At 37.5% G+C, this 25150-nt stretch overlaps 1 protein-coding gene and 2 non-coding genes across 3 annotated transcripts in view; all 3 read right to left on the bottom strand.

Annotated features, from left to right (window-relative positions):
* The window catches only part of Nmdar2 (glutamate ionotropic receptor NMDA type subunit 2), a 521025-nt gene that overhangs the window by 16139 nt on the left and 479736 nt on the right, over window positions 1-25150 (bottom strand). Inside the window, 1 exon segment of the mRNA XM_074176310.1 lies at window positions 5146-5207. Within this exon segment, the coding sequence (XP_074032411.1) occupies window positions 5146-5207 (62 nt within the window).
* On the bottom strand, window positions 18162-18269 carry LOC111502418 (U6 spliceosomal RNA). Its single transcript, XR_002721728.1, has one exon. It is a non-coding gene; the product is annotated as a U6 spliceosomal RNA (small nuclear RNA).
* Window positions 19056-19163, bottom strand: LOC111502422 (U6 spliceosomal RNA). Its single transcript, XR_002721730.1, has one exon. It is a non-coding gene; the product is annotated as a U6 spliceosomal RNA (small nuclear RNA).

Below are 25150 nucleotides of genomic sequence, written 5' to 3'. Positions count from 1 at the left end.
AACTGTTTGGTAACTATTAATATAGTCAATGTTTTTTCCAAAAACAACGAACTATTTTTGTTTTTGTATTTGGAATTTGGAATCCATCAATTTAATGTAGTCTATTGATAAATAGTACAGCTCATCATGCCCACAGGCTCTATATATTCCGAAAATAGTAGCAGCTTTTATCATCAATTTTTTTTCATCTGACGCCTCATTTATAAATCTCCGGACTTGTTCATACGTAGGAGTTTGTGATTTTTTGTGCTGAAAACTTTCATTTTTCAGCTTTACTTTGAAATATTTGTTTATGTTAACACCATTTTTAACGAGCGCACTCGACTATCATTGAAAACTTGCTCCAAAGTTGACGAGTTCCATATTTTTTATTTCTCTTATAATTAGACTGAGGAGACGGTTCTTCTGAAATTTCCTTCGACGTTTTTAAGTCTACACCAGTTAAGAAAATTAGAATATGCGATGTCGTACTGCGGAGCCGATATTTTTGGTAACAATTCAAATGAAAATATTTTTGCAGCCATCATCAAGAACTTCAAATATGACTTTGAATAAAACGCGTGAGCTGTAAGTAATACTGTTTGTTGGTAACTAGGTGATTTGGCGTCACCTGATACGGCAACTTCACAGGAAATGCGATAAAATGAAAATAGTTAATTGACAAGAGATGTCAGAATGAGTTTTTATAGGAATATTGAATTTATCTATTTCATTATGAAAACAGGACAGTTGTAGAAAAACCTTTGTATGATATTTGTGTTACAAGAAAGTTTTATAATGTTCAACTCGCTACGCTTGATTCGCAAACTTTTTCACCCACAAAATTTGTTTAATCTGTTTAAAATCTGATTTTCCATTAACCAGCTGTCGTACCCCATCGAATGACAACCCTCATAAGTCGAAACTTATGCGAGCTAAGGATTAACGAGGTCTCACCTTTTACCGTGTGATTCCTAACACGAGTTGGACGATAGCAAGTGAAAATCCATCGTTAAGACTAGGGCTTGAACCACCGACCAATACGGCAGTCAATTCCAGTGAGTGAACAAAGCACCCACATCGAACCGCCTTTACTTTTAACACTCATATTGATAGCAATATTCAACTTCATTCAAAGCTGAATATGTGGAAAATTATCAAAATTTCTTCATCGAGTTTAGTTCCTATCTTAATCCAATCTGTGCTCTTGTACAATGCAATATGTTTTCCTTGACCTTCACTGATTTCATTCCCTTAAGAAAGGGCAATAAAAGAGCTAGCTCAATAGTGAAGTAATATATTGGGACAAAGCTCGAAGTTCAGGCGATTTCTCGGTAGCAAACTAACTTAATAGAGTCAGACTTCCGTTCATATAAGAACGACTCGATTGTTTCAATATTAGATTATGTTACAAAGGAAACGTCTTCAGCTTACTGAGTTACGAATTAACTTTGACAACGTTGAAATGGTCGATTTTATATAGAATTTTCGACGCAATATGTTTTAGAATTGAATAAAAAGAACGATATAGTGGGCTGTTGAAAAAATAAGGTGTTTTTTTTAATTGGTACACTCTTCCTGAACTAATGTTTACAGTTTGAGCTGTTTAGCATGTTGAGTTTGTTGGTGAGAAGCATAAAAGTTTTTCGTGTACGGTGATTTTCTGCTACCGATCAGAGAATTTTCATCAAATTTTTTTTGAAAAATGGAAGTAGGTGATCAGAAACATTCAAAATGTTGACAGTGGCATACGTTAATTGTACTCCGAGTCAGAAAAAATATTCACATATTATACAAGCTTTTCACAGAGGGTTGAGAAGACGTGAATGACGCTCACCTTGGTACCCCAGCACATCAACAACCGATGAAAATTTTGAGAAAGTGGAAACAATAGTCATGGAGAATCATTGATTCACTATTGGAGAAGCTGGTGAAAATATCTGCATATCGGTCAGCTCATGCGATACAATCTTTTCGGAAATTTTGGGCATGAATCATGTGGCAGCAAAGTTCGTTCCAAAATTACTGAATTTTGACCAAAAAACCGACGCATGACTAAATGCTGGATGACCTCAACCGTGATCCAGATTTGCTTGGAGGGGTCATAACTGGTGATGGATCATGGGTATATGGTAATGATATCGATGATGAACTCTGGAAAGCCAAGACAAAACAAGCACGCCAAATTCTATCAAATGTCGAAATTTTGCTCACTGTTTTATTCAACTACCGTGTCGTTGTGCATCAGAAGTCGAACGGTCAATAAGGAGTACCAGTATAGTGGAAAAGCAATTCATTTTTTCGAAGACAAAACACAAGCACTAAAGGAAAAATTCTTGAGGCGCCCTGAAAGCGGTGGATTTGAACTGCTGGAAATCCATTTGGAAAAACTTTCTCAGAGAGGTTATTCCACATAAACGCAGTTCTCCAAATGGAAGAGTTCTCAAATAGTGAAATTCGAGGTATGCTGTGAGCAGCCATATTTCTTCGCGTATTTTCTATATGTATCGCTCTTCGACGTTCCAGACTATCGAAGTTGCAAGTGATGTTCACGTCTTCAATCAGGCGAATGGCTCTTTCCTAGATGGAATCCAACAGCTTTGGGGTATGCCTAGGGACGGAGCTCCATACATGGGAACAAAACTCCAGAAAGTATCTAAGAAAGAGAGACAATTCTCCAACCTTTCTTCGATGTTCCAGACTATCAAGGCTGCAAATGATGTTCGTGATTCCAATCAGGCAGATGACTCTATTTTGGATGGAATCAAGGTGCTTCACGATATGCTTAGGAGCGGAGCTCCATATATGTGAACAATACTGCAAAGAATGTTTGATCTGATCTTTATAAAGCATCAAAATTTTCTGACGTGTGTACAATTTTCGAAGCAGAAATCGGAATGGTCTGTTCTGACATTATTATATCCGGTTCGGAGACGTTCACCTTTTTGGACGAAACCAATGTCTGGATTTTCGTTGCAATGAATTGAACCTGATTACTTCCACTACAATTCAAAATCACTTCTAGATCCATATCAAGATATGCAATCTCCAGGTACCGGTGAAGATGTGCATCCGCAGCCAATGTCCTAGAATCGAAATGAAATGACGAGATAAATGTACTGTCGTCAGCAGAACAGTATATCAGATTCCTTTGTTTACCAATAAATTGTTGATATACAATAAAAAGAGAATGAGAGATAAAATAGATCCCTGGAGAACACCAGAATTGACGGTAAAAGTACTGCCACTTGCAGGGAAAATTTTTTCAGGAAGCTGGAGAGCCATCACAAAAATGATCCAACAAGCCATAGCATTGAAGTTTGGTGAGCAAACCCTCATGCCAAACATGGTTAAAAGTCTTAGAAATACCAAGAGCAGAAGCTTTTCACACTTCATGTTTCTCGATTGCGTTATCTGAAATATGGGTGACTTACGATATAATATCGCCTGTTGGTCTTCGTTTTCGAAAGCCATCTTGTTGGTGTTCGCTCAAGATGTCGAAGCCTTCCAAATATTCAAGGATATAGTGGTTTACGACTTTCTCCATGATTCTTGATATCACTGATAGCAAAGCGACTGGTCTATAGTTATTTGGAAGGTTGTCCTTGCCATTCTTGGGAATGGGTTGAATGTGAGCAATCTTCCAACAAGAAGGAGAACACCTTCCTCATAAGACAGGTTGAAAAGTGCAAAATACTGGTTCGAATTCATTTGCGTACTTCCTAAGTATGATGACGGGTACTTCATCAGAACCAGACGCCTTGTTGATATTGAGCTGATTTAAAAGTCGCCTGACTAGACGTCATTAAGTTACTTCCGGTATTGTGGATTTTAGTGGCTGGTGCCTTTCCTAGAAAATCGACTGTCGAGTGAAGGCAAATTGTTCAGCTGATAGATTTTTCTACGGCTCTTGCAGTTGAACCATCAGCCCGTCTTTGTGTTGGAGTTGTGGATTCCGTAAAGTTTCGATTAACAGCTTTGGTTGCCGACCAGAAGGATCTAGGCCCGTTGAGATTGGCAAGCAGTTTATCCCTAATTATCTGATTGTGGAGTTCTTTGCCTCCATTTCATGACAACACTGTAATCATGTCTCAGATATCGTATCCACCAGATTTGCCCCCCTGAGCCTATTTTCTGCTTCCAAGATTGAAGAGACCCATGAAAAGACAGCGTTTTGCGACGATTGAGGAGATAAAAAACCAAAAAGTGGGTATCGTCACTACTTCTAGGCACAAATCTGTTTAAAAATCTGTTTAAAATCTGTTTTTCCGTTAACCAGCTGTCGCACCCCTACGAACGGCAACCCTCAGAAGTCGAAACTTGTGCGAGCTAAGGATTAACGAGGTCTTACCTTTTAACGTGTGATTCCTAACACGGGTTGGACGGTAGTAAGTGAAGATCGATCGTTCAGACTAGGGCTTGAACCATCGACCAACACGGCAGTCAATTCGAGTGAGTGAACAAAGCACCCACGCCGAACCGCTTGGCTACCGACTGACCATGCTGGCATAAATGAATTATATCTGGTAAGAACGACTTCGAATGGGACATAATAGAAATTTATGAATAAATAGATGTTATTTGAGGAGAATGAGAATTCCCCTTTTTTTTCAACAGAGTGGTATACAGCGTGGGAGTATTTTCATATCATACTATGACAAGAAAATACAATGGAGCTAATTGGTTTTGGAGGTGATCTTTCAGCAAATTTGAATAAGGAAACATTCAATTGACCGTTTCAGGTATGAAAAATAAATATCTCCAAATGCATCGTTTCTTCTTCCGTCTTTTCAACATTTTTTTTATGCACAGAGAGCAACAACACAATGCTGCATATCCTCTCAAATGCATGATGATGATGTGGAGACAATTAATTCGACCGACGAACATGATCAGTACTGATCATCGCTTTGAAACTGTTCTCAGTTGAACCCGGAGAATGATGATTTGAAATTGAGATGAAAAAGTTATTATTATTTTTTTCCTCGGAAATTAAAAAAATTCGTACTTTTATATCTAATTTTCCTTATCTCTAATAAAACCTATTCTACTTCATTCATAATGCAAGTTGTGAGTCGAGAGATCATGCAAACACAATACAGAACAATAAGCACATGGTTATACTCCTCCTAACACTAACAGCAAACACGTAAGTCTCTGACTTACTCAGGTGATTCGGAAGTATCCAGACAGGATGTGAGACAGTTGCAGGTGCTAGGACGATGACGCTTACCATTACTTACAACAAAGATAAAGAAGAGTAAAAATGGGATCAAGTGTGAGAATAATAACAGGCTTTGTCAAATGAGGAGTTCAAAAATAAAACAATCACAGATAAACTAAATGTGACTTTAAGGTTTATAGAAAAACTCAATATTGATATAGACTACATTATGAACTGACAATGAATGGTCAGAATTCTGAAGTTTGGAACCTTTGGTGTAGTAATGAATAAATCTGGAGTTCTATACGTACGCTAAACGGTTATTTTACACACATCGACACGTATTTCAATCACCAAGTGATCAATTTCAAGAGGAAGATTAAACCAAATCTATAAAAAATGTTGTTTTCATTCATATCATAGATACATCTGCTAGGTAACTGCGTCTTATTGTCTTGAAATTAATTTCACATTGTTACCTAATCCACTGGTCAGGTAAATCTGATAACTAAAAATATTATTTCAACAAGCTATAAAGTAAACTATTAGCTATTGGTCCGCCATCGTTTATACATAATATTATATCATCAGTTCGGACATCTATTGTCTAATATGAAGAATCTGTAAGAAAATTAAATAAAAAAAAATTAAAAGATTATCGGACAAAAAAATGTATCAAGCAAAAACTAAAATCACAATGAAATGATATACAAGCAACAAAAAAAAATAAATATTATCACAAGCTGAAAAAAAATAAGAAATCATTAACAAGAAATGAAAATCAAAAATATAAAATCAAAACATTCCAAACCAAGTTACTTCATGACGTTTTGATTGTTAGTATCTACAATCGTCTTATGGTGATAACTGGACTCATTCCTTCGAGTATTTCATCAGTTCAGACTTCCATTGTCTAATATAATATAAATTGATTTGATATCAAAAAAATTAACCAAAAATAACAATTTTATTAAAAAAAACTGCAATTACAAAGAAATAACACAATAACAAACAAACAAATAAAAATAGAAATATTAATAAAAGCTGATAAAATTGAAAAATTAAAAAATTTAAATTATTATCAACAAAAAATGAAAAAATAATAAAAATTGAAAGATTTCAAACCAAGTTATGTCATAACGTTTCGATTGTCAGTATGCACAATCGTCTTCGTGTGATAACTGGACTTATTCCTCCGAGATCTGACTATTTATAGGTCATTCGAGTGCTTTCACCTATCCCCTCTTCCCTCTTTCCGCTTCATTGGTTTTGGCGCTAGCTTGACCAAATGCGTTGTTGGACAACATATACGCAACCAGTGTTCCTTTTTGTGGATGATTTCAGCTTGAGCCCACTTGATGTTGTGTTGATGAGTCCAAACATGCTCTGATATTCCGGATTTGCTGGTTTCTCCTCGCTGTGTGTGTTTCTTGTGCTCAGCAATGCGAACGTTCAATGGTCTCTTAGTTTCACCGATGTATGATTCTCCGCACTCGCAGGGTATCCGGTGAATGCAATTCTTGGAATCCTCCTTGTGGATGATTTCAGCTTGAGCCCACTTGATATAAAGTTGAGCCAAACATGCTCTGCTCTTCCGGATTTGCTGGTTTTTCCTTGCTGTGTGTGTTTTTTGTGCTCGGCAATGCGAACTTCAGATGACCTCTTAGTTTCAGCGATGTATGATTCTCCGCACTCGCAGGGTATCCGGTAAGTGCATTTCTTGGAATCGCATTCCGCATTTGGTGGCCTGATTTTCGTGAGACTGCCACGGATAGTGTTCCCAGATCTGAAGCAGGTTCTGATGTTATACTTGGACCCAATCCTTCTTATCCTATCCGACAATCCTCTGATGTAGGGAAATACAAGTATTGGCTGTGGCGGCTTCTCGTCCTTGTGGAGCTCTTGCTGTCTTCCAGCTAAAGCCTGTTCCACCATCACTTTGAAGTAACCATTCCGTTGAAGGTCATTTTTGATGATGCCTAGTTCCTTTTCGAGACCTTCCTTTGTATTTTAGAACGCGAAAGCATGATCTAGTAGATTCTTGATGAATCCTCTCTTAGTCGATTGATGGTGGTTGGATTTCTGATTCAGATACTGTCCCTTGTGAGTGGGTTTTCGATATGAAGATGTTTCCCATTTGGTCTCGGTCCTCTTCACCAATACGTCTAAGAATGGCAATTCGTTGTGTACTTCCTTCTCCATTGTGAAAGTGATGGAAGGACTTACGTTGTTGATGTGCTTCAGGAAAGTGTATAGTTCTGCATTTCCATGGTTCCATATCATGAAGGTGGCGTCCACGTATCTTAACCAGATTCGGGGCTTCTTGTGGGCTTGTTCAATGGCCAGAGTTTCAAACCACTTCATAATATTATTATGTCGACTCATTTCTGAGTTTTCATAGCCGTCTAAATGCCTGTTGTTGTTATCTTGTCTAAATAATCTTAATGAACTGAAATCTGTGGAATGGTTTTGTTGCAAAACCGTATGCGAAATTATCCAGGAACCTGTTACCAAAGATGATTGCCCAAGTAAAAGACACCTTCAAGAAATGCGACAACTTACTCACCCCTCAACTGGAACGGAACTTACAAGTTTCCAACCAGGTTTTAGTATCAAAAACTCCTTAGAGTTCATACAACATACGAAAAACATCGTTCTGCAAGAAGGTGGGATTTCAATTTCATTTGATGTGAGTTCTTTATTTTCTGGTACCCAATTCCACAGACCTGACAATACCTCAGAAAATTAGTGGAGAAAAATAATTTCAGTGATAACAAAATTGATGAATTCGTTTCTCCCACTAATGTGTGTATAAAACAAAACCGTTTCTAGGTAGTAGGTTGCTTTTATGAAAAACAGGAGGCTATGGGTAAACCCCTGGCCCCTACCTGGCTAACCATTTCATGAGCTGATTCAAAATGGAAACCAAAGAAACGTCAAAGAATTTCGTGAGGATATGACTGAGGTATGTGAATGATGTTTTTGCGATATTCTATAACAAAAAATCTGATATTGAGAACTTTACATATCGGATATTTACACGTCGGATATAATTCAACGCCCTTCGTGGTATTAGCCACGGGAGTAGTTGTTTTCTGATAAGTGTCAGCCCATTAACCTACAGTGTATCTGAAGAAACAAATTGTTCCTTTAGATAATTTGATTTATAGCCAGTCTTCAAGTTTGCACACTGACTATATGTGAAGTTTTTTCCTTATACGTGCAATTGGGAAAATTTCGGATATGCGGATGTGTACCTCGTTCACATGCAGATAGGGCGATAACAAATATGTTGTTTGTTGTCCGCTTCAGCCTAGTTCAAGAAATAATACTCTGAAGGAATTCGATTTTTTTCAATTATCGGAAATCATCGACTTTATGTTGATGATAGACATCACCTTTCACTGACGAGTGGCCAAACAGCCCGAAACCAGTGCAAGTATGTTTCAATGAGTGAAAATCTATTGCGGCAGTTGTATCGCCAACAACATATGCAGAAATAACTTCAGTAAATAATCCTGCACTGACACCTGTCGGATATAATCCAACGCCCTTCGTGGTATCAGCCAGAGGAGTAGTTATTTACTGATAGGTGTCACTCCATTAACCTACAATGTAGGGACTTGAGACTGGCCTGAACAAAATATTCCTTTAGATAATTTTATTGAGGAATTTGTTTCAATTGAAGGGGTTATATTTTTAGGAGTGAATAATTTTTGGGGAAGAAAGTTTTTCGCTTTCTACTACTCCATCTTGATACAAAAAAAAAGATGAGGGAATCTTCCAAAGAAAGGAAGGAAGTAATCAATTTGAAAATAAGTAACTCTATACATGGATGTGTAGATCATGCAAAGTAACTTTCAGGCACAAACTGAAAGAAAGTCCTCCTGAAACAGCTACTTTCATATAAACATTAAATTACACGAAAGAAAAAAAATCTTTCGAAACAAATACTTCCACATGAACACTGAATTATACAGAAGATACTTTTCTCTACTCAGTTTGTATTTCAAACATTCGTTATGGAATAGAAATCAGATATCATTCACATGAGTTCTACTTTAAATGAATGGTAACAAATTGCACTTACATGTAACATTGTCATCCTCACCGGTTTACATCGATGTTTCGCCGTAAGACACTTCAGTACCAAATTGGATAACATTATAGGAAATACACACATTTTGTGTCTGAAAGTTACTTCTTTGCATGATCTACACATACACGTATAGAGTTACTTATTTTCAAATTGGTTACTTCCTTCCTTTCTTTAGAAGATTCCCTCATCTTTTTTTGTATCAAGATGGAGTAGTAGAAAGCCAAAAACGAATTTGTTTCCTTTTCAAATAACAGACTTCCATCAATAATATTCAAGCATGAGTCAGAAAATGAAACTTTCATTTCTTGACGTTTTGGTAATGAGGAGTCAATGTGAAAAGCTAGAATAGGATGTATTTAGAAAAAAAACAGGCACTTACTGGTATTCCTAACAGTACACATCACTGTGGACAGCACAAACGTGCTGCCTAGGTCTTTGGGTAGACCGCCGACTCACCTGGGCAAATCACATTGATTATATCAAGTGCAAAGTGCAGATAAAGATAGCTAAACTCTATCCTCTGGTCAATAGAAATTCAAAACTCGATCTTAAAAATAAGATTTTACTATACAACACGATGTTCAAGCCTGTCATCATGTATACTTCAGGTGCTTGGGGACAAACCGCCCCGTCAAACCTCTCCATTTTGGAAAGGTTGCAAAACAAACTTCTCAGGATGCTGGTGAATGTTCCATGGCTCGTGCGAAATGAAGCCATCCGCAGAGATTTGAAGCTCTCAACTATACGGCAGTCCATTCAGTCGAGGAATCAGAGAGTTTTCGAGTCAGCGGAAACTCGTGATAACCCATTAGTTAGGGAAGCTGTAGATTATACTATAGACGACCCCACTCGATTCAGAAGGCCCCGTCGCTTGGTTGATTAAGGCCCCAAGACGTCTGTTAAAATGAACAGTTTGTTCATCAAATACCCCAGTCAGGAAGGGGTACACAAGGCCAGAGCGGCATAGAGGTCATTGATCTTTATGTCGCCACCAAAATACCTTACGTTATGAACCATTCGTTCTCCTGACGAATCTCAGTTGAAAGGGTAAGGGAAAACATTTCCAACCTGGAGAAAATGAAGATGACTATGATAAGCACAAACGTGCTGGGTTGAATTTTCTAGTTCATCGTGATTGGACGTTTCCTCTCACATATGAGAGGTTTAAAAAAAAGTGACAATACAGGAAATAACAGACAGTAATGGTTTCTTGAGGGGTATTGTGGATGTTATTATGAGGAAGAAAGAGTTTGGGTTAAGAATGAACGAAATCTGGACTTTTTGAAAGGGCGAAAACCAAGATGAATATTATGAACAGAATAAAAGATTTATCAAAATAAGACTTAGCACAACTAAAATTTTATGAATGAGTATGGTGGGCCAATACTTAATAGTTTGAAAAAAATCTGTTCAAAATATGTTTTTCCGGTAAGCAGCTATCGCACCTCTACGAACGATAACCCTCATAAGTCGAAACTTGTGCGAGCTAAGGATTAACGAGGTCTTACCTTTCAACGAGTGATTCCTAACATGTTGTTGAAATAATATTTTTAGTTATCAGATCCACATGACAGTAGAAAAGGCAATATTTTTAAATTCTTCAAGACAATCAAGATGCAGGTACCTAGCAGAGGTATCTATGGTATGAATAAAACAACATTGTATGTAGATTTAGTTTGATCTTGCACTTGAGAATGACTACTTGCTGATTGAATCACGTGTCGAGGTGTTAAAAATAACGGTTTGGTGTTGGGATAGAAATCCAGTAGTAGCCAATGAAGTGTTCATTGAAAATTTCGAAATCAAGTTCTCATCCATTCAAAATATAGTAGGCATGGTTTATTGTTTTCATTAATATTTTGAACCAACTGATCATCTTCAAAAGGAAGATTGAACTGTTTGATCTTTCTCTTGAAGATGAACACTTGGTGATCGAAACTCGTGTTGAAGTGTTAAAATAATGGTTTGGTGTTGAGAAAAAATTCCATTGATATTCATTACTACACCAAAGGTTCCAAACAGTACATCAAAACTATTTTTAACATTTATTGTGAAACCAACGGGATGATTGAAATGATATAGTTAGCAACCTCCTTTAAATATCGTTATTGGGACTTGCGCTAGTTTTGAAACGTTTCAAATCAGACATGTATTCACTGATCACTAACCTGAGGCCGAAACTTGGTGCTCCGGCCTACTTTCAGAGATGTGACCACTCAAAAAGCTCGTGAAATGATATATTTTCAAGATAAAATGCTGTGGATTTTTTTCCTGTATATTTCAACGCAATGAAAACATTTATATTTCAGAATAATCCTTCTTGGAATTATGTTCCGAATGCTATTATCGCTTCACTAGAGTTTTATTATTCATTGGAAATTGCACGAAAGGGCGAATATACAGACTGACGAATATACAGATCTAGAAGTGATTTCGAATTGGGGTGGAAGTAACTAGGTTCAATTCAATGCCACAAAACCCCAGGCATCAATTTTCTTCTACAAGATAAATGTCTCCGAACCGGATATAATAATGTCAGAGACAATTTGTTGGGGGTTAAAATGGACACCAATATGTCTTGGCACAATCATGTCGCTGGAATTGCAAAGGCTGCTTCTCAAAAGCTTGGAACACTGTTCTGAACCGAACCAGAAAACTGTACACAACGCAGCAACTTTTGATGCTTTGTAAAGCTCAGATCAGATCTTTTATGGAGTATTGTTCTCATATATAGAGCTCTGCCCCCAAACATACCCTGAAGTTGCTGGATTCCATCCAGAAAAGAGTCATCTGCCTTATTGGAGAAGCGAACGTGCAACTTTGATAGCCTGGAATATCGAAGAAAGGTTGGAGATTTATCTCTCTTCTATAGATACTTTCACGAAAATTGTTCAAGTGACTTGGCACATTTGATTCCATCAAGAGCAGTATACAGTGTGTCCAAGATAAGGATCCTAAGCATGGGAATCTCAGTACCTGTTGGAGATACAGCTTAGGTTAAATTAGGAAAAAGTTGTGTTCTTTGAAGCTTATTTACATGCCGTTTAGAAACTTGAAGAATTTTCATGGCCTGCTGAGATATTTGGGAAAAACGAGAATTTGACAATATCAATTTTATTTTTTTCTGACTTTATTTGAAAAGATATCAAAAAACAAATAACACTTTTCAATTGGCACTTTCAAGGTGCTACACGATGGTATTTTTAGATTTTATATCCGACGTTTCGTTTTCAAGAAACCATCATCAACTTTATTTTTTTATATGACCCGAAACAAAAGTACACCCTGTATCTGATTCCATCTTTTATTACAAATTCAACGATGTATCACATGCAATTGTTTTCGTTTTAGTTTGAAGGAAAATTACATTTTTTCTATTTTAAAAAAATCTTTAAGTAGGCGTTGCAAACAAATGCTTTGACGTAAATACCTGTCACCGAGCCTGTCAAATATTATTTAATTACACGATAAAATAGTAATTGTCGTTGTTGTTAGCCTGTTTGTCGAGTTGTTGTTTTTAGAGTTATTGTTACTGTTGTCGTTATTATTGTTTATTGTTGAATAGATAATATTGTGTTATTATCGTCGAATATGCCGGGTGAGCATTATAGCCATGAAAAAAAGTTTGACATGCTAACGTGCTACATTTTGTGCCACAAAAATACTGTAAATACAGCAGCAATGTATCTTAATACATATCCAGAAAGAAAACAGCCATGTAAGTCCATTTTCTTAGAGCTGGCTCGAAATTTAAAAGAATATGGTTCATTTAAAAAGCCTGTTTTATCTCGAAGAAAGGAATCTTCAGAAGCCCTAAATAATGTTTTACAAGCAGTTGTTGAGAACCCTGAAATATCAACTAGGCAAATCGAAAATAATGTAGGAGTAGCCAAATCCACAGCTCAATTTATTTTGCGTAAAAATAGATATCACCCCTATAAATTTAGAATTTGCCAAGGACTTAAGCCAGGGGATTTCGAACGGCGCCGAAATTTTTGCGAATGGTATACACGCGCGTGTAAAGAAGATTATAATTTCCCTTCAAAAATAATATGGTCCGACGAAAGTATGGTCACTAATAATGGTATCTTCAACCGCCGCAATACGCATTACTGGCCTCAGCAAAATCCGCGTGTTAAGAAAATATCAAGACATCAAGAACGTTTTGGGTTTAATATGTGGTGTGCAATTTTAGGAACTAAAATACTAGGTCCGTTTTTTTACTATAATTCTTTGACCGCCGAACGATACCATCATTTATTGCAAAACTATGTAGAAGACTGTTTAGATAATTTACCTCTGGCACAGGTCAATAACTGTTGGTTTCAACAAGACGGTGCTCCTGCACATAATTCTAGACAAGTTTGAGAGTATCTTTCGCAGCGATTTCCTGGAAGGTGGATTGGAACCTTTAGTGAAGTGTCTTGGCCAGCGCGATCCCCTGACATAACTCCTCTGGACTTCTTCATATGGGGTTTTGTTAAAAACCGGGTTTACCAACATTCTTTTGAAACTGAACAGCAGTTACGAGAATGTGTAACTGTCGCATTTAACAGTATTACACCAGAGATGTTACGTGATGTTTTAAGTTCTACAGTTAGAAGATCATACTTATGTTTGGAAAATAACGGAAACCTGTTTGAACACCTCCTTTGAATTAAATAAAAAATGCGTTAATTTCTTTGTTGTTTTCATTACTTTAAAAAAATCATTATTAACCTACTTAAAAATACATTTTAAAAATAGAAAAAATGCAATTTTCCCTTAAACTAAAAAGAAAACAATGGCATGTGTTACATCGTTGAATTCGTAATAAAAAATGGAATCAGATACAGGGTGTACTTTTTTTTCGGGCTATTTAAAAAAATTAAGTTGATGATGGTTTTTTGAAAACGAAACGTCGGATATAAAAACTAAAAATACCATCGTGTAGTACCTTGGAAGTGCCAATGAAAAAGTGTTATTCGTTTTTTGATATCTTCTCAAATAAAGTCAGAAAAAAATAAAATTGATATTGTCAAATTCTCGTTTTTCCCAAATATCTCAGCAGGCCATGAAAATTCTTCAAGTTTCTAAACGGCATGTAAATAAGCTTTAAAGAACACAACTTTTTCCTAATTTAACCTGAGCTGTATCTCCAACAGGTACTGAGATTCCCACTGTATATCAGAAATACGCGACGGACTGTAACTGCTCATCGTTTTGAGGTTCAACTCAGTACATCTCGAACTTCACTGTTTGAAAACTCTTTCATCCGTGGAATTTCGTTTATGTGGGAAAACTTCCTGAGAACATTTTTCCGAATGGATTTAACCTCCAGTGATTCAAATTCAATGTCAATCGCTACTATCGCACAGGCACCGCTCTGAGAGTGCCTTAAGAATTCTTCTGTAGTGCTTGTGTTTTGTCCTTGAGAAAATATCTCCACAAAACATTCATTTTAGCGGCAGTGATATTGATACTTGAATTTCATCAACAAAAATAACGAAAGAATGTTGTACTTGTATTTGAGACTACTAAATTCCAATTGGAAAATATTTGGGAATACTATGAATTCTAACTCACATTGATTCATGAAAGTAATTTTCAGATAGTATGTTAAGAAGTATATAACTCTTCATTTGAATTCATTTTCATTCAGTCTGAAAAAAATTAAATTACGTGATAATTTCAATGGTATGAAAAACGACATTTTTCAGAAATGTACATTTTTCTGAAGAAATATCTTTCACTTTTTCCCTAACATACAAAAAATTCAATTATTCCTGTCCTCCATTAGAATTACGTTTTGAATGAAGAGGATTAGGAATCTACATAAACACTTTCATTCAGTTCCATGTTTTAACTAATTGTAGAGGAAGTATTTGGCAACACGCAAATCATAATTATTTGTTTATTTACTGCACAACACATTCTATACACGATATATTCGTTATTTACTGTCAACACCTCATTTGACAAGCCTGCACAAGGTCTATTCTACATCATCTGGATTATACGTTACTTGTCATGGTAATTTGTCATCGAGCCTAGTTTTTACTGTTCGAGTGGTTTTCAAAAAAGTTCATTCGATTCATACATTTACATTTCCTTTGAGAATAAAGCTAGGAGAAAATAAAAACGAAATTCTCAAATTTCGGTTTTTCTCGGATGTCTCCGAAACTACTCGGAAAATCAAAACCTTCTGATTGGCATATTATTAGGCAAATGAATGCGCTACTTTTCTTTAATTCAATCTACCCCGTATCACTTACCGTTTTCGATATTCACATGCCGTTCAGTGCTGCCGTTAAGGTACTACTGTACCGCATTCGGTACTATTCCATGATTTTGATACGAAGATACTACCCGGATCAATATGTAGACTATTCGGTACTATTTACTATAATCCCAATTTTTTACATTTTCACGTTGACTCCCATCGAGTACAGTAAAAAATAACAATAATATGTGTGGCAACAATGCAATTCCGTGTTTCAAGTTCCAGATCAGCAAATACCGTACTTGTGTTAAAATTGTGAGCTATCATCATAACTCTGCATTGTTTAATCCTGTGTTCTGTATTGTGCCTGTGAACTGTGGTTCTGTCATCTGTCAGTCAGTCAGCAGAACAGCAGTTTCAACTTCTAACCTCACACTTCACCTTGAGAAATTGGTTTTATTGTTTTGTCAAAATAAAAAGGAATATGGACAAATAAAAATAAATTCTCGAATCTAGCTACTTGAAAACGTCTTTAGTATTGTTCATTCTATTGTGACAGAAACCTAATTAAAACAAAACACATTTGCAATCGTGAAAGAGCAATTTGAAGAAGGAAAAAGACACCTTTTTATCAAATGTTCTGATTATGATCTTTCTCTTAAGGAATATTTCTTAATTTCCAGCAAATTTTTTACTCCATATATTTTCCGAATTTAAATGAATAACATTATTACACGTTTGGCATTACTGGCATTTGGTCTGAAATGACTTATGCGCATGTGCCATGCCTAGTCTTGCGCAGTACATTTTGGGTACTATTTTATTGTACATTTCGGTACTTTTTGAATTGACGTTGCGGCAGCACTGATGCCGTTCATTCTTATCTTGGACACAGTGTATTCAACATCAGAAATAACTCTTATCATACACAGAAATGCATCTAATCCTGGGCTGCGAAGTCCCGGGACTCCATTAAAAGCCACAAAATCATTCCAGCGCCGCTGTGCCATTACAGTGCCACTTTTGTAGAACGATTTACCTTTTGCCTCAAAATAGGCTCAGTTTCAGCAATAACCTTTTCATTCGGGAAAATTTTCTTAACGGAGAGCTGGTCTGCGACCAGCTAGTAGTCGCCGGGATAGAAATCTGGCGAATACGGTGGATGTGTCAACAATTATGAATTCAATTCATATACCTAGTTTTGCCATTGTTCTGATTGACATGTGACACGATGCGTTGTCTTGATAAAACATTTTTATTTCTTTGCCATATGCGTTAATTTCATTGCAATTTTGTTACATAATATTCATTGTTGATGGTATTTACCTTCTCAAGATAGTCGATTGATATTACACCACGCACAATCCAAAATATTGAGGCCAGTACCCTTGCAGCCGATTGTTGTGTTTCCGGGCGATTCGGACGCGAGGTTCACCAGTTGCTATCCACTCAGATGTCGATCGTTTTGATTACGAAGTCAAGAGATGGATCCATGTTTCAGTCATTGTCACATATCGGCGCAAAAATTACGGTTTGTTATGTTCAAAACATGGCCAAACACTGCTCAGAATCATCAAGACGTTCCTGTTTTTGGTCAACAGTGAGCACTACAATTAACAAAAGTAGTGCCACTCTCAGGACAATAACTCACAAACTTATGAGTTGCTTGCTTGCTTGTATTCCTCGCCAACATGATGATGATGTTGACGAGGAATTGTATTCCATTCGCCACAGAAATTTGAAATGGGCATACACTGCCCTATATTATATTTTTAATTTACATTTTTTCATTGATTTAATAATAGCAACGTAATTTTTTTTTTCTAGTGATAGTAAGTTCACGATATCTATGGGAAATTGTATGTTCAGTGAAATTAACTCTCTGAGAAACTCCGCTGTGTTTCTATCACATGAACATTTATCAGTAACGCCTATTTTGACTAGGTGTGAAGGAAATCAACTATGATTCAATTTCAATCTACTGATGGTAGAAGAGTAGGATTTAGGTATCCTGAATTTTGAAATGTGAGGTAGTGAGGGATGTAGGAGTGTATACTGGTTGCTGCTCGAATAAACAAAAGTCAGCCATCTTTTTTTCCACTGTTCTTTTTGTAAAGTTTTCACATAACTGATTTGATCTTCAATTGCTAAGACATAGTTGACATCATTGAGAGAGGTTGCACCTTTAGCTGCTTTATCAGCTATTTAATTACCTTTAATGTCTGCATGTCCTTTGGTCCAGATGAAGGTAATATTGACATGGTGATTCGAAAATCTTCTTAAAGTTTTCCTAATGATGCATATCAGTTCGTGTTCAAGATTTATCTGAAAGTCATTCAATAATGAGCAAAGAACCGATTTTGAGTCCGTTATCATTACGTCATTTTTGATATTTTCCTCAGCGGTCCACAGCAAAGTTCTCTCCATAGCTATAGCTTCTGCTGTATAGACAGCGCAATTATTCTGAATCCGAATTTTGTGCGTTTCTTTGGTGTTTCTTTGGTGAGATGAAGCATGCACAACCTGTACCACTAGTACTTATTTTAGAACCTTCTATGTAGATAATTGTATCATTTGTGTGATTGCTCAGTACTGAATTCAAATGCATTTTATTGTTTATGGAATTATCACTGTAACTAGGGAATATGATTGTCGGTCTGAATATAAAAGTATCAAAGTGACAATCAAATAGGTGAATGTTTAATGAACTTGTTGCAAAAAATGTAGAACGCTTCACGACTTTGCGTGTCATCCTTGCGCAGAGGCCATGGTAGTCTTCTCTGTATCGTTCCAATTTTAGTGCCCATATGTAGCGCCGAACATATAAGTAGAATATCATGAAATTTCAAAAGCTTTTTTTGAAAGTACTGAAGTACTGACTGAAAAAGTGGTAAATGCAGTAATACTAGCGTCATCTACCGTGTTAGACTCGAGACTCGTCAGCCCAGGTCATATGGAGAGACTCGGACTGTCGGAAGGCAGTGTGTGTCGCCTCTGTTTGGAAAATGATGAAATAGCAGAGCACATACTTTGTACCTGCCCCGCTGGGCAAGTTTTTAGAGTTCGGCAGAGCCGTACTCTTACCGTCTGACCTGAAAGATCACTCACCATACAAAATAATCGGCTTCCTTAATAAGCTGGGTTCATGTGGTGGAGTGTGAATAGATGTGAGCTACAATAAACCCTTGCGGGTTGCGGTGGAGGGTGGAATAGACCCACTCACATCCATCGTTTTCGCCAGATTTCGCTCCCAGCGACTAGTGGCTGTTCGCAGACCTCAAGAAAATGCTAACCGGTAAGAAATTTTGCTCGACAGAGAAGGTTATTGCTGAAACCTATTTTTAGGCAAAAAAATGAATCGTTCTACAAAAGTGGTATTGCAGCGCTGAAATGATGGAGAATACGTTGATGAATGAAGTCAGTCACTAGTACTTATTTTAGAACCTTCTATGTAGATAATTGTATCATTTGTGTGATTGCTCAGTACTGAATTCAAATGCATTTTATTGTTTATGGGATTATCGCTGTAACTAGGGAATATGATTGTCGGTCTGAATATAAAAGTATTAAAGTCACAATCAAATAGGTGAATGTCTAATGAACTTGTTGAAGAAAATGTGGAACGCTTCACGACTTTGCGTGTCATCCTTGCGCAGGGGCCATGATAGACTTCTCTGTATCGTTCCAATTTTAGTGCCCATATGTAGCGCCGAACATATAAGTAGAATATCATGAAATTTCAAAAGCTTTCTTTTGAAAGTACTGAAGTACTGACTGAAAAAGTGGTGAATGCAGTAATACTAGCGTCATCTACCGTGTTACACTCGAGACTTGTCAGCCCAGGTAGTATATTTCAAGGTAAGTAATGTGTTGATCAAAGGTTAAACTGGAATTCCTGGCTTGAAATGAATCCAAATTGTCACCAATTATAAGACGGTTCGAAGTTCGACGGATCAGCTAGATTACAATGGATTTTCGTTAGAAAATGCCTTATGATCCAAACTTTCACTAAATGATTACATGAATAGTCATTTTTGTAGAAATTTGTATTCGTATATTTGAATTTCGAACTCATAAATTCAATATGGTTCTTAAATTTGTCCCAAGCTCATACAAAAATTAAATATTCTATTCATTTTTTGATTGGTGTTGATTTTCTTCGCATTCAGACTTTTCCCGACTCGGTCAGCGATACCTTATATGTATGGCAGATAGACAGTGCCTTGGGGTTGCTCTTCACTGGTGTTCTTCCCCTTCTTCCTTAGACGCGTAACGCGGATTATGTCTTTTCTGTCATAGGGTTTTTCATTCTGTCATCGACGTACCTTTCTTCACATATTCTTAAAGCTTTGTTCACTAGGGTGCTAATGACAGTTCGTTTCTGTTTTGGATGACGGTTGGATCCATTATGTGGATATCTATCTGTGGGTGTATCCTTCCTGTACATCTCATGACCAAGTTGATTATCTTCCTTGATGACTAAAACATCAAGGAATGTAATTTGGAGCTCTTTTTCTATACATGTCGAACTGAATTTTTGGATGAAAGCTATTCAGATGATTTAGGAAGTTCTGAAGTTCTTCTTTCACATGGCTTCAAACAACGGACCTGTCACCTACATACCTCAACCAGTGCTTCAGTTGTTTTCCTGAAGTTTGTATGGCTGTGTCTTTGAATTGAATGTTTCCATGTAGAAATTCGCCACTACTGGGCTGAGTGGCAGTCCACTCAGTACGGTTTCAGTTGATACGTTAAGAAGAGTACTTCAACTTCGGTACTAAAGATGACTGCCGCAGTTGTAGTTGAAACGTTTGTAGATTGAAACCACGACAAAACTCGGAAACCAACCAAAACATTGACGCCAGTCTCAAAGCCTACATTCCTATATTTCATTCATTCATATAATATTCGAAATCATATTTTTTCAGACGATGGATCCCCTAATATTCAATAGAAAACATCGTCAGACACATTGAAACAAACGTGCATTTCTTAAAACACCCAAATATGCATTCTTATGTGAATATAATCCCTCCGTAAATGTGAATGATTCATAATTAACATATTTCCTTATAAGAAGAGATTATGGTGAATATTTCACAGCCTCTCGTTAGAAGAAACTGTTTTCCCGAAACTACTTCTGGTTGCGAAGTTGTAATCCTTTAATTACTTCAGGCAACTTTGCATTGATGAATAGGATCAAAAGGAATGAGCTTAAAATTCAGTCGAAAGTTTTCTTGCCGTTCCATCTTGTTTGGGTTACTGAAACTACCAGCTTTCTTATGAATTGAAATTCTTCCAGGAAACTTGATCAAAATAATGAATAGAAAATACATAGTTTTTATGCGATGTGTACCGATGTGTACGAGTACCGTAATCGAGTACATTGTTAGAGATACTATCTGACCTGGAAAGTCTCGAGCCTAACACATTGCGCTAGTTTTGTTGCATTCATCGCTTTTTCAGTTAGTACTAACCTTCAAAAGAAAGCTGTTGAAATTTCAAAATATACTCATCAGTTTGTGAGTTATTCTGCTAAAAGTTTGTTATTTTCAAAACAATGGATCAAAAACAATTTCGTGTTTCAATTTTACACTGCTTCTTGATAAGAAAAAATACCGTTCAAGCAAAGCAATGGTTTGAACATTGTTAAAAGGACTCCTCTCAATCAAAAAACAACAATTAAACGTTGATTTGTCGTAGAAACACCGATGATGCGGAACGCAGTGGACGTTCAAATGAGGCAGTAATCGAAAAGTGAAGTTGCGTAAGTTAGGTGACCAATGATCGCTTATGTGTACCAGTACCACACCGTCAGCAAATCCTTCAGGACTACCTTCTTTCCACATTTTTCTGGAAAGAGAGAAGCTAGATGGACTGCGGTAGAAGGAAATACTAAGAGCAGATAGTTGTTGCTTCACAGATGGATCATAAACGTCTTCAGGTTCTGGTGCAGGTGTTTTCAGTCGCAGACCCAGGACAGAGATATCAACCTGTCTAGGAATATATGCGACTGTATTTCAAGCGGAAATTTACGCTACTGAATTGTGTGCGTAGAGATTGTTAGAATCCAACCTCAATGAAAATATTCTCGGACAGTCAAGCGGCGTTGGAAGCTCTTGGCTCCTACGGAGCAACGTCTAAATTGGTAGCAAATTGCCAAAAACGACTATCCTCGATAGGGATACTTCATAGGTCGTCTCTGGTCTTGATTGCTGGCCATACTGGCCTAGAAGGCAATGAGGCTGCTGACTTCATTGCGAAGGTTGGTGTTGCAAGCAGCTCCATCGGACCAGAACTGTCATTGGCATCGCTTTATGCTTTGCCAAATAAAGACTGAATACCTTGATGGCAAGAAGATTTATGGACTTCTGGCAGAATCTTCCAGGATTGGCTCACTTCAAGGCGTTTATTTACCCTTCGAAACTCGATACCAAATAGTTGTTGGACTACAGTAGGGATGAACTACGATGTCTAACAGGCCTACTTACAGGCCACTGTCATTTGAATCACCATATGGAGAGACTCGGACTGTCGGAAGGCAGTGTGTGTCGCCTCTGTTTGGAAAATGATGAAATAGCAGAGCACATACTGTGTACCTGCCGCTGGGAAATGAATCAAGTTTTTAGAGTTCGGCAGAGCCGTACTCTTACCGTCTGACCTGAAAGATCACTCACCATACAAAATAATCGGCTTCCTTAATAAGCTGGGTTCATGTGGTCGAGTGTGAATAGATGTGAGCTACAATAAACCCTTGCGGGTTGCGGTGGAGGGTGGAATAGACCCACTCACATCCATCGTTTTCGCCAGATTTCGCTCCCAGCGACTAGTGGCTGTTCGCAGACCTCAAAAAAATGCTAACCGGTAAGAAATTTTGCTCGACAGAGAAGGTTATTGCTGAAACCTATTTTTAGGCAAAAAAATAAATCGTTTTACAAAAGTGGTATTGCAGCGCTGAAATGATGGAGAATACGTTGATGAATGAAGTCAGTCCCGGGACTTTTCCATCACAACAAGATTATGCCATTAGAAAAATTGCAGTTAAAACTGAGATATTTGTCAAAAATCATAGATATCATAGTCGGACGAAATTTTCTAAAAAAAATCGTTTTCAGTACTTTATGATGAAAAAGCCAATTGTGTGACATCACCTGCTATCAAGTTAGCTCTATCAGTCTTTTTTTTCAAATCGAAAATAGCATCTTGTGACATATGAAAGGTATCCCAATTCTCTATACAACGACATGTTTGAACTCATTTCTATCTAGCTAGCAGAAGCTTCGTTAATCCCATCTCTAAGTTCCTGTATTGTCCTAGGTCGCATAACAAACACTTTCAATTTGATAAAGAAAAAAATCGAGGGCAGTGAAATCCGGTGAAAGAGCAGGCCAACGAGCGCGCCTATCAATTTACATGCCTGGGTATATCTGATCCATCCAATCCCTAACAGGGATGTGGGGTGTACCATCTTGATGGGAAACAACTGAGTTTTTTAATTCACCCCGATTGCTGGCTACAATTTTTGAAAACCGTGGGTGATTGAGGTTTTGAAGAATTTGCAAATATAAATATTCAGTCAGATTTTTCCCCAGACATATGGGACTAACAATATGATTTTTCAATATTTCTGCCCAGACATTTATTTCTCAGGAGTTTGAGTGTGATGTTCTCGAAAAGTATATGGTTTAAGCCCGACCAGTATTGCACATTACGTTAGCGAATATTTCCGTTTGAGAAAAAATAGCATTCGTCACCGAAACAAATACTCCTTATGCAGCTCAGATTTGCAATCAAACGTTCGGGCTTCAACTCACAAAACTGCGTGCTTCGATTAGGGTTATCTTCATTCAATTCATGTAATATCAAAGAGTTTATAGGTGGTCTTCTGAGAATTGTGGAATTGACCGCGGTGGTAGTGCGTCCGACTCACGATCGGAAGGTCGTGTGTTCGATTCCCGCTTCGACCAGATATTTTTCTCGAGAGAATTCATCTGGTTGAAGCTGGAATGATTCTGCAACCGTGTTAGGAATCACACGTTGGAACGTAAGACCTCGTTAGTCCTTAGCTCGCGCAAATTTCTTAACTTCTAAGAGTTGTCGTTCGTATGGGGGCGGCAGCTGTTTAACGGAAAAACAGATTTTTTAAACAGATTTATTGACGCTGGTTGTTGAGACAACATTCTCACGAGAAATTTTCGTGAACTGATGTTATCCAGTAAGGGCGGAATTATTTCTCGTTCGATATATACTTTCTTCTAGCTCCTCTTTACTCTGGCTACCTCTCCATTCCCAATGTTTTCCAACCAATTCCCTGAGATATTTTCGGCAGATCAGATTATTGAAAAATCTAGCATTGGACACCCTTACTGTATCATGAAAATTACGGCCGGCCTCGACGTGAATAGGGATTGTTCCTGTTTTTTCCATGAAGAGAATTCTCAATATCAATGGTGAGAGCTGTCGAGTTGAGACAATACTTTCTTGTTATAGTAACACAGTGTGAATTTTCATCTACATAGTCAATCACAGAAAAATCCTGAATTGGATTCAAAACAGAAAAGAACCAAATACTTTGGTTCAATTTCAATCACAATATGATCCACCTCCATAAACAGTTTTCTTTGTTTCAAATGTCACAAAATTTGCTTAACTCATTATAACTAACTTTGGAGCTGGTCCAATCCTCTTTTAGTTTGTCCCTCTATAGTTGGTCAGGAGGGACTTCACCACCAAGGCTGCCTAGCCTGGTAACAAGGTTGGTCATCGCCTTCTTTTGAAGGGTTGCGGACATAAACGCATCGTCCAGCCGTTTGAGGAGGGATATGAGTCCTCTGGCAAACATACCCGGGATATAATGCCTCAACTCCATCAGACCCAGACTCCAATCGCGATTTTTTGCATAAAGAGCTGGATGTGGCATGTGGTTGTTCAAGTGGAGGCATGTTTTCATACTCATTTCAATCAGGCGGCACGCCGCCCTCAGAATCCTCACCGCGACTCTGGGGGTTTTGGAGCCCATAGACAGTCGTGGTAGGATACAATTCTTCAGGACAGACAACTTCTGGTCTGTCTTGAGGTTGCTCAACCAGACCGGTTAGTTGACCAAGGACGGTTTCAGTAGCCCGCTTCCGCCGACCTGAGCAATGTTTAAATTGGTAGCAAATTGCCAAAAACGACTCATCGATAGAAAGACTAAACAGATCGTCTCTGGTCTCGATTCATGGACATACTGGCCTGGAAGGCAATGAGGCTGCTGACTCCCTTGCAAAGGAGGGGTCTGCAAGCAGATTCATCGGACCAGAACCAGTCATTGGCATCGCTTTGGGCTTTGCCAAGATGGCAAAAAGATTTATGGACTTCTGGCAGAATCTTTCAGGATTGGCTCACTCCAAAGCGTTTATTCACCCTTCGAAGCTTGATACCAAACATTTGTTGAACTCGGATACCATTGGTTGCAAGGTACGGATTATCATTTTTTTAGTCTTCAAATCATACACTAAAGACTCCTCAAAAATCACCTTTTTATCTGAAATTTAAAAGATATTAGCGTCCTCTTCGCAACGAATAATGTCACATATTTGGCTTTTCATCATAAAGTACTATAAATGGTTGCTTTCATAGAAATCTGATATCTTGTGCCTCTGAGCAGTTGAAATGGATGACTATTTATATTCGAACTGTATAGATAAACTTCCTAAAAATGAAA

Source organism: Leptinotarsa decemlineata, unplaced genomic scaffold (genome assembly GCF_025532065.1).
Source record: "Leptinotarsa decemlineata unplaced genomic scaffold, Ldec_3_MD MMD2_tig00001719_RagTag_RagTag, whole genome shotgun sequence".
NCBI classification, from domain to species: Eukaryota; Metazoa; Arthropoda; class Insecta; order Coleoptera; family Chrysomelidae; genus Leptinotarsa; species Leptinotarsa decemlineata.
This window is presented reverse-complemented; position numbering and strand designations above follow the sequence as displayed.